Raw genomic sequence first — 10,525 nt, 5'->3', positions numbered from 1 at the left:
TCCCAGCCGGCAATCGGGCGAAGGCGGGGTACACCCTGGACAGGTCGCCAATCCATCGCAGGGCTAACACATAGACAAACAACCACACACCCACACGCACATGCACTCCTATGGGCAATTTAGAGACACCAATCAACCTAAGCTGCATGTCTTTGGACTGTGGGAGGAAGCCGGAGTACCCGGAGAGAACCCACGCAAGCACATGCAAACTCCACACAGAAAGGTCCCAGGTGGGGCCCAAACCTGGAACCTTCGCGCTGTGAGGCAACGGCGCTAACCACTGTGCCGCCCTGACTCTTAAATTAAGATGGATTTTAATGTAACAAAAAGGAAGAAGCTGGATGATGACACTGTTGAAAAATTCAGCAGAGATGCTACACCAGTAAGACTTTGATTCAAGTTGAAAACTGGCTTGGCGGCCCATCAGAGCAGTGGTTAGCGCTGTCACATCACAGCAAGAAGGTTCCGGATTTGACCCCAGGCCCTTTCTGTGCAGAGTTTGCATGTTCTCCCTGTGCTGCATGGGTTCTTTTCAGGTACTCCGGCTTCTTCCCACAGTCCAAAAACATGCAGCCTAGGTTGACTGGCACCTCTCAGTTGCCCGTAGTGGTTGTGGGTGTATTCATTTGTCTCCATGTCAGCCCTGTGATAGACTGACGACCTGTCCAGGGTGTACCCCACCTCTCACCCAAAGTCAGCTGGGATTGGCTCTAGCCGGAATAAGCGGTATAGATAACAGATGGATGGATGAAAAGTGGTTTTGTATTTAGAGGTGAAAAGTACCATCATACGGGCTGTGAATGGAAAAGCTGCCGCCACCCCACAGAGATGAACTGAAGACGACTTTGTTTCCTCTCTCTTGCTGCAGGAATCTCCTCTCTGGCTGCTCAGTTTGCCAGACTTCATATGGGACTTAAGCATTTAAACTTCTCCAAAACCTCACTGTCACCCAAAGGTATGTGCTGCGTTTCCCTGTCATTTGTACGTATAGTTGCTAAAATGGGTGGATGATAAATAGAAACATCAGCTATTACATGTATGAAATTCAGTTGGTTGGGCTGATTTAAAATACATTTAAAAACATTTAAATATTGCTTTCCTTGCTGGTTTTCCTATTTCTGTTTGAATTTACATATTCTTCAGTGACCTGATGTAATTCATACCTTTCACTAATCTGATCGCACCCACTGCTATGATGCTAATTGCAATTAAGAATTACACTGTTAAAGCTAAGAATAAGAGAGAAAGATGTGTTGTATGTGCACGTTTCATTTGATAAATGCTGTTCTCACCACTTTTCCTTTAATCACCAGATCTGTAATTTCTTGGCATGAATGGAAAAATCTTTTAGTAGTAATGACCTTTAATAAAAGGGCTGATTGTGCACAGATGTTTCTGTAAAAAACCTCCTGAGGATTTGTAGTTATTCCCATCATGATTTCTATATTAAATGATTTTGTGGCTGTAAACACCAATCACTTGGAGGTAAAATTTCTTCTTGGTTTTCATCCAAAGCAAATGCTCCGTTAACAGACGCAGTCTGTAGGGACCCACTGTAAACATGTTCTGCTCTCAGGCAATCAATAAAGTGTTATCATATTCCAAGTGCAGGGTTAGTGAGAGAGCTGGACAGCTTAAACTGAGCCATGCTGCTCATCTAGCTAAAGGCCCGATCCATAAGCCAAACCCTCAAAGCCCCTGGCACTCGGAGCAAAAACGAGGGACATGTTTTTCAATTTTTTAACACAGATTTTGTTGACGTGGCTTGAAATTTAACAGATCAGTTGAATCTGCTTAATTCTTCATCTTTTCTCATGTGTCCACTTTGTCAGATCAGTCACTGACTGCCACATGATTTAGTGGTCAGTCAGGATTTTATGAAAGTATGTGTTTAAATGTGTCAGCCAGGTGGCAGACGTGGCTCAGTCAGGATTTTATGAAAGTATGTGTGCAGTGCACACATACTGTGCAGTGGTTCTAGGCTTAATACTTCAGTATCATGGACACTGTGCTGTTGAAATCCATTCAAAGACATGCATGCGCATATAGTACACATCTCTGAAAAACATAACCACTTGAAGCAATGCAACACTTTGAGATTATTTAGAGCTTGATGTTAGATAATTACTAACTACAAAGTCATGTTAAGTCATGGTGATTTTCTTGCATCATGTAAAGTAAGGAGAATGCCTCAGTCAATAGTGCATGACAGTGATGTACAGTAGCATTACATTTACAAAACCCTGGGAGGGCCATGCATTCACTCTACATTCTGACTCTGTTCTTTCCTGTTTTCACCTACTACTCATTTCCTCTGCTGTTTCCTTCAATATACTTTGAAAAATATCAAGTGGAGATCTGACGGTTGTGATAATGCTGACCGTGTATCTGTGCACGCGCGTGCACGTGTGTGTGTGTCTTAGGGGTGAACAGCCTTTGCCAGTCACTGAGTGCCAACCCTTCCATCCCCAGCAGCCTTGTCCATCTGGACCTCTCAGGGAATATCCTCCGAGGAGACGACATGCAGGTGTTCAGTCTACACACGAACACACACAGTTTCTAATCTATATCAGAACTAGTACTGTGTCAGTAGCATTGATTCAAACAGTTTGGTGCTGCAGTTGTGTGGAGGCCTTTTTAGACCATTATAAATCAGTTTGCCACTTGTTAGGAGAGCACTGACAATGGAATGTTTTACATCAGCTCAGAGCACAGATGTAGGCACGTTGGAGTAACTCTACTGTGGGGGTACTCAGAATCCAGATTTAACGGCCTGGAGGAGTCAAAACCACATTGTTTCAGAGGATTACATTAGAAAGTGTTTCTCACAGTGGTCAACAGCAAATCAGTCTACTAACATATTTTGCAGACGTCATATTCCTCTTCACTATCTACGTCTCATCCTCTCCTCTCCTGTATGCCCTCTTTCATTTTATGGCTCTAGCATTTCTACCACTTCCTCAGTCAACCCAACAGTCTGGCAACCCTTGACCTCTCCAACACTGACTGCTCATTGGACCAGGTGAGTCAGGAGGTACACGGATTCTGTGTTGTAGGAATGTAATCCACTCAATCTGTGTTGCTGTCTACCACTTGTGTAGTGGTTTGAATACTGTATGTGATGTATTGGTGCATGTCTAAGAATCAAATACAGTTTATTGATTAGTCTGAGACGTAGCCAGCTGTCAGCCTGTTACTAAGGATATTGACTAACTCCTAAATCATATTCTGTCTCACATACACAATAAATACACCGAGCACACAACAGGGTTGGAAGGTGCAAAGAATAAGTGTAAAGTACACAAAAGTCAATCATGTTTTTAGGCTTTCATAATGTAATAGAAACCAGTAAATGAACCAGCAGTTGAGACACTACACACAGTTCAGACATTATGCTGACAGATTGTGTGTGTGTGTACTCAGGTTTGCTCTGCTCTGCTGCGAGGCTCGGTCCAGCACCTCTCTGTTCTCAGTGTATCAAAGAGTGTCTTCCCTCACAGGTAAGACCCCGTGATTTCAGAAATGATTTTGGAAGTAAGGAGAATCAAAGTAAAATGCCCAATTGAACAAACTGCTTATTGCTAAACGGCAAAATTTCTATGTATATTTCAGTTTACTCCTATTTAATCACACAGGACTTCTCTACCTGTAAAACTCAATAATTTAACTAGAGTCAGATGTCTTTTTATGCACCTGATTTATATATCAACCACCTTAAAATTGTCCTTATATGAAGGCAGTCACATTGAAACATGTTGGTGTTTCCTATCATAACACAAATATTATGCATCTTTTTAAAAAGCTGAAACTAAGCATGAATCTCAGTTTAATGCTTTGAAGCAATAGATCAGAATGCAGATGTAGAAGAAGAAACAACATCCATAGTTATTGACAACTCTTATCTGTATCTGTTTGTAAAACGAGTAGCATCGCGAGCCCGGTTTATTATGAAATGGGTCTGGTGTCTCCTGTGAGCAGTATTTTATTAGGTGAGACTTCACTGTGTTCTCCTTCCCCACATGCAGTAACGTAGTCCTGTCTGTCTGATGTTTCATAAAGTTTTCTTTCATCCTAACATGTATATTTGACCTGATGTGACTTGTTACAGTAGTTCCCTTAAAAGTCTGTCTGTATGTGGGTGTGACACCTGCTGGTGACCCCGTGCCATTACAGGTCAGATAAAACACAGAATCAGAATCAGCTTTTCTGGCCAGGTGTGTTGAACACATGAGGAATTTGACTTCGGTACAGTGGCTCTCAGCGTGCATGTTCACCGTTCTCCCATAAGACAATGAGTAAACAAGATAAGATGCGGGTATGTATGAGTGTGTTAACTTTGGGTGAGTTTGTGGATGTGTACTGTTCAAGTGTGTTTAAATTCGAGTGGCTGTGTGTGTGTGTGTGTGTGTGTGTGTGTGAGAGATGCAGATCTTGTGTGTAACAGATGGGCAATGTATGGAATTTTCGTTCCATTATTATCTCTCCTTCCAGTGTGTCTGAAGGGAAGAGGGGAGTGGAGGATGGGAGGGGATGTAGGAGCCGAGGAGAGGGGAGAGGAGACAAGGATGTGAGTGTAGTAGAAACTGAAGGAAATAAAGCAAATGGAGACCAGTGCAGAGTGGAGGAGATGAGCGAGTGAGTGCTGAGGTGGGAGAGGATGTTATTGTATCTGGGATGTTAAGTGGTTCTGGCTTTTGGATAATCCACCCTGTAGCCTTCGTTCTGTGGCAGTAAAATAATTTCTTAAACGCTAGATAAAAGCTAAAATGGGTCACAGGCTATTAGAACATGGCAGAAGTACTAAAAGCAACAGCTACATCATTATGTTTTATTGTAATGTATCATGTCTGTGCAGATTCTCAGTCATCCAGGTCATAGTAAAATCAACTGGACTAGATTTCTAGGTCGCAGACGTTTCACCTCTCATCCAAGAGGCTGACACCAGTCAGTCAGAACTGATGAAGCACCGGCTAAGTTTTTTCAGATTGTAATGGATCAAAAAGCTTTAAAATTGTCTTAGAAGTTGCTGACATAATTTTCAGTCATTGGTGTATCTGTAGGGCAGTGTTTTGTTTACTTCCCTCTTTCTGTTTCTGTAGGAAAGGCAAAGAGGTGACTCCGTCATTCAAGCATTTCTTCAGCAGTGCCATGTCTCTCAGCTCTATCAGCGTGTCAGGAACAAAGCTGCCACCAGAGGCCCTGAAGTGAGAGAGCGATTCATTCACATTGAACGTGTCGGAGGAACAGCTCCTTCTGTCCTACATTCTCTGTGATTGTACATTTTGTCCTTGTTCCTTAGTTTCTTCTTTGCCTAAGCTGCACAGTTTTAGACTTTAGACAGGTAAAAATAAACTTGTCTCATCAGTTTATACAGTATCACAGAGGAGCTGTATTAGAGAATGGCCTATGCAGGTTCATCAACTGGGACACTGGAGTTTAATGTTTTTTTTTTATTTGAAGTTTGGGTATTAACAGTGAAATATTACCCCTGGATTCACAAACAATGCACAGTTGACTAACATTTTGTTGCATGATAAAAAGCTTTCAGTCTCAGTACTTCTTAAATTATTAAATTGTTTGTTTACTGTTCTAATTTTTACCTACGTGTAATGGTGTTTCAGAGCACTCCTGCTTGGCCTGGCCAGTAACCCCAGTCTGAAGGACGTGTCTCTAGACCTCAGCTGCTGTGAGGTGAGAGATGCACTGCACATCATTTTCCCCTATTCAGTTATTTTATTATAAGATATCTATTTTTAGGCATTTCCTGGCTGGTGAGCTACTGTTTAATTATTTTATTTTGAAATGATTGTTACATTTTTATATCCTGACAGCTTCACTAATGACCATTCATCATACCAATCAATTGTGCATTGTAGTGATTCTTGACAGCCTATCGGTGCATTTTAAGGTTATGATAAATGTGGGCATTTTGTCACATGTTGAAAATGTATGCTAAATCATGTGGCTATTTACTAATAAGCTTGTTGCGTGAGATCAAATCTTAATGTGATAACTGTATTGTTAAAGGCCCTGACACAAGACAAAGTGTTTCTTAAATATTGCATATCACCAATGGGAAGAACCAAGTGGCTGTAGAGATCTAGGTCTACCAGCTATAGTTCAGTTAAGTGTGCAGTACAGTGATGATGATAATGCAGGGAAAGTTATTTATTGTATCCAGTAGGATTCATGTTTTCTCATTAAAGTACAGTGCTGAGAAATATAGTGAAAACAATCTTAGGTAATCAGAAGACGACTGCCAGCAGATGTTATGGGGATACTGGCTTTGTATACCTTGATTGTATTCCTATATTCTTCCTGTTTCCAGTATTAGTAGCATTTAAGTGTTAAAGTTTGGTGAGCATGGTTTTTAATAGTTTGAAGATAATGCTCATCCAGTACAATCATCATTTTAGGATCCACTCCAAACCCTTTTTACAGGCCCAGTGACACTGTTGAGAGGCTGTTTAATGGAACGCTTGGCAGACAGCAGGCGGGGGAGAAGAGGGAGAGATAAAGTGAGGGTGCAGGGTTCGGCTTCCCTCTCTAATTGTTTCATCACAACTCTCGCCCACACACACACACACACACCAGCTCCTCGCCTTCAACTCCTCCCCTGCTCGGGCACATAAAGACAGCTTGCTGCAGATTCAGTGGGATGGCTAAAAATAACAAATGAATAGAAATTACACAGGAAATCCAATTCCAGTTTCCCATAGACATCTTCCCAAGACGAAGCTGCGGTGGGAAATGATGCGTTCTGTCCTTTTTTTGAAGCCTTAATGAACCGTTTGGCAGCGGCATCCTAAAACTTGAGTCAGTTGACAGCGTGCAGAATGACTGATTATCACTCCCTGTTGAGTGTGTTTGTGCAAATGTGTGTGTCTGCACTGAGTGTGTGTTGGAGTAAAAGTCTGATCATTAAGCATCTGTGTGTTTTGTTGTGGGTAATTGTTGGCTTGGCTCTGACATGCCGTTCTCTCCCCCTAATGCCTCTGTAAGCTTGGCCATTGTGTAAGTACCAATGTGCTCACTCCAAGTGATTAACATCTCATTCATCCTCATTTTTATTTGTGAGATACTTTATATTCAGATCATTTCATTCTTGGGTTTTCATTCAACATATCACATGAAATTAAAAGATTAAGACTAGAAGCAACATCTAGAGTAGCTGCAGTTGTTCTGAGTGATCTGTATTATCATTTTTTGTTACCATTATAAGTTAATTTAATTTAAAACCACTGTCGTCTTCATTCTTTAACCCTGTCCTATTTATAGTTGTGTGTTTTGTCTAAACAGCCATGTGCATCTTTTAGTCTGAAAGTGCCTGCTTGACTGTCTTTACAGGTGCATTATCATGTTCCAGCAGAGGTGCAGCAAGCGGCTGAGGAATTGGTTTTAGAGTAGTTACTTCCAGTGAGAGAGGCATCTGACATTCTGTGATATGGCTGACTGTGTGCTTAAAGTTTGCTCCGCTTTCTTTACAGCTGCGGTCCGGAGGGTCTCAGATTCTTGAAAGTTGTATTGCCGAGATCCCCAACATCTCCAGCTTAGACATCTCTGACAATGGTGAGGTGGCAATGTCCAGGAATATTGTGCCATATATTATTAAATCAGTAGTGGTCAGTCAGTCTTACTATCATTTAGACTGAAAATTGTATTCCTCTTCCCCAAGGCCTGGATTCAGATCTCTCTACTCTGCTGGTTTGGTTAGCCAAAAACCGGTCCATCAAACATCTGTCTCTGGGGAAGAACTTCAACAGCATCAAGTCCAAGTAAGAATACAAGAGGAGAGGGAGCACAGCTGATGTGTGCAGCATGGGCCTAGCCTGGGTTTGGTTATGGCATAGCATGACATAGCTTGGTATGTTGTAGGCGATCAAACACTGGGCCACTAGCACAAACTAACATTAAATACATGTAAGGTTCTTTCAAAAGCCACGCGGCCCTGAGGACTGTCGCTGTTCTCTTCATGCGTAGCAGAATTGCGTAGTCAAAGTGACCAGATACAGTTCATACAAAATGTTGTACTTACAGAAAGATGGAATTGTGCAGAAAATCCGAACACATGGAAACTGTCGTCTTGAAATTGTATAAATGGCAGATTTTTCATGAGGTTTCAAAATATTGTTCTCTCTCTATCATTTCCATTGTGTATGTATATTTACTTCAGTTTCTCTTCCGGTCTGATTTAGAAACCTTGCTCCCGTGTTGGACAGCCTGGTTCATATGATTCAGGAGGAGGAGTCGGTGAGTTTTTAAATTTCATTTTCTGCCTGGCTTTTTGCCAGGGACAGTAGCACAGAAGTAACAGGAGAGGTCCTTGGGCAAATGCCTCAGATTCAAATCAGCGATGCTTGTTGTCAGGACACTGCTATTGTTCATAAACATTGCTCTCCGATGGTGGAGTTTATTATCATCAAGTGCCAGCCTTTCTATTTATGTAGAGAGCACTCAGTAATTCTGTTGATAGCTGTGTACATTCCTCCCACCACTAACACCAGCGATAGGAGTGAGGCACTAAATCAGTGGTTCTCAAACATTTTTTGTCATTCCCCACTTAAAAGGGTGGGCGAATTTTCAAGCCCCACTTGTCAAAAAATTATAACGAAATTGGCCAATTTTAAAATTTCACATTGATTGAAATATCAAATAACACTAAGTTGAAAACTGATAAAATATATGTGCAACTGTATCGTTTGACAGGGATAGTTTTCAATTTTGCAGAACTTGTCTCATCCAGCATAATCGACACCATGTCTACAGTTACAGGGAGAAATGAGCTGCTCAGCAACTGACTGGGGTGTGTTGTCTCTAAATGTCTTCTTAATTTGTTGGGTCTCATGTTGTCTGCTGCCAGCGGTTTAAGACACAAGACACACATGGGTCTCTCCTCTGCCCCCACCAGTCCCACCGTGAATCCAAGCGCAAGATAGGCTTCATCATATTTTCTTTTCAGCTGGCTTTTTGGTTGATAAGGCTACTGCCAGTTGTTTCTTTGTCTGCTTGCGCTGAATCGCCTGCTTTTCTTTGTGGTCCACGTAACATACTGTATTTATCCATTTACGTTTTTATACTTACTACGTACACTATTGGCCCCCTCTGTGAACATTTCCTTATATTGTTGCGTAGCAGCTAACATGCTGACATTAAACCGTTATTGTTGCACTATGGTTCCACTTTTTTCTCCCGGGCCCGAACTGATATTTTGATTTACTTGTATTAATGACCCATTTCTAATTTTCTCCGTTCATTGCGCCCCACCTGTCATGTCTTTATTCCCCACTAGCGGGGTGCACCCCACACTTTGAGAACCACGGCACTAAATGAACTCTTAACAGGCCGTCAGTGAACAACAGTCAGTGCACCCAGATGGATTCCTCATCACAGACTGGGACATTTTCAAACACATAACAATCAAATAGACATAGAGGAATACACTGAGGCCATCACAGCATACATCACAAAGTGCATTGATGATGTCACCTACAGCAAAAATATCACTGCCAACCAGAAGCCATGGATGACAGGTGAGGTTCACAGGCTCCTAAGGGCTCGAGATGCAGCCTTTAGGGCTGGTGACACCACAGGCCTAGCAACAGCAAGAGCCAACCGGTCCTCCTGGTCATGCAGAACATCAAGTCCATTCTTCCGCCCTCTCACAGCCCATTTCAGTTTGCATACAGGTCAAACAAGTCCATAGAGGATGCCATTACTGCTGTTGTCCATCCAGCCCTCACCCACCTAGATTCACAGAACTCTTACGTGTAAATGCTCTTCCTAGACTTCAGTTCAGCATTCAACACAATCATTCCCCAGCAGATCATACAAAAGTTTGGACACTTAGGACTCAAAACCTCTCTCTGCAACTGGGTGCTGGACTTTCTAACAGGGAGGCCACAAAATGTGTGGGTTGGCAGCAACATCTCCAAGACCATCACGCTGAGCACAGAGGCTCACGACTGTGTGCCAACCTACAGCACCAACCACATTGTCAAGTTTGCAGGTGACATGACTATAGTTGGCCTCGTTACCAACAATGATGAGGCCAACTACAGGAGTGAGGTGTGCCATCCTCTTCCTCAATGTGGGGAAGACTAAAGAGATCATTGTGGACTTCAGGAGAAAACCTCTAAAGCATCCTCCACTGACCATCGACGGTGCTGTAGTGAAGAGAGTGAGCAGTACCAAGTTCCTGGGGGTGCACATCTCTGAGGACCTTTCCTGGACCAACAACACCACATCAATGGCCAAGAAAGCTCAAACACACCTCTACTTCCTCTGCAAACTGAGGAAAGCCAGTGTCCCACCCCCCATCATGTGCTCTTTCTACCAGGGCACCATTGAGAGCGTCATCATTGGCTGGATCACTGTGTGGTACAGAGCCTATACTGCCTCCTGCAGAAGGACACTGCAACACATAGTGAAAACAGCCAGCAAGATCATCAGCACCCCTCTGCCTTCCCTTATAGACACCCACCTCACCCGCAAAGCCATCAGCATTGCTGATGACACCTCCCACCCT

At 42.7% G+C, this 10,525-nt stretch overlaps 1 protein-coding gene across 1 annotated transcript in view; it reads left to right on the top strand.

The window, feature by feature from the left end:
• The window catches only part of LOC109964870 (F-actin-uncapping protein LRRC16A), a 73,617-nt gene that overhangs the window by 37,002 nt on the left and 26,090 nt on the right, over positions 1 to 10,525 (top strand). Inside the window, exons 12-21 of the mRNA XM_020608441.1 lie at positions 869 to 955; positions 2,424 to 2,527; positions 2,945 to 3,022; positions 3,424 to 3,500; positions 5,100 to 5,204; positions 5,622 to 5,691; positions 7,003 to 7,014; positions 7,488 to 7,569; positions 7,676 to 7,775; positions 8,196 to 8,250. Of these exons, the coding sequence (XP_020464097.1) occupies positions 869 to 955; positions 2,424 to 2,527; positions 2,945 to 3,022; positions 3,424 to 3,500; positions 5,100 to 5,204; positions 5,622 to 5,691; positions 7,003 to 7,014; positions 7,488 to 7,569; positions 7,676 to 7,775; positions 8,196 to 8,250 (770 nt within the window). The remainder of the gene's footprint in view (positions 1 to 868; positions 956 to 2,423; positions 2,528 to 2,944; positions 3,023 to 3,423; positions 3,501 to 5,099; positions 5,205 to 5,621; positions 5,692 to 7,002; positions 7,015 to 7,487; positions 7,570 to 7,675; positions 7,776 to 8,195; positions 8,251 to 10,525) is intronic.

The sequence above is a fragment of the Monopterus albus genome, unplaced genomic scaffold, assembly GCF_001952655.1.
Source record: "Monopterus albus unplaced genomic scaffold, M_albus_1.0 scaffold93.1, whole genome shotgun sequence".
Classification (NCBI taxonomy): domain Eukaryota; kingdom Metazoa; phylum Chordata; class Actinopteri; order Synbranchiformes; family Synbranchidae; genus Monopterus; species Monopterus albus.
Note: the sequence above shows the minus strand (reverse complement) of the source record. Positions and strands in the feature narration are given on the sequence as shown.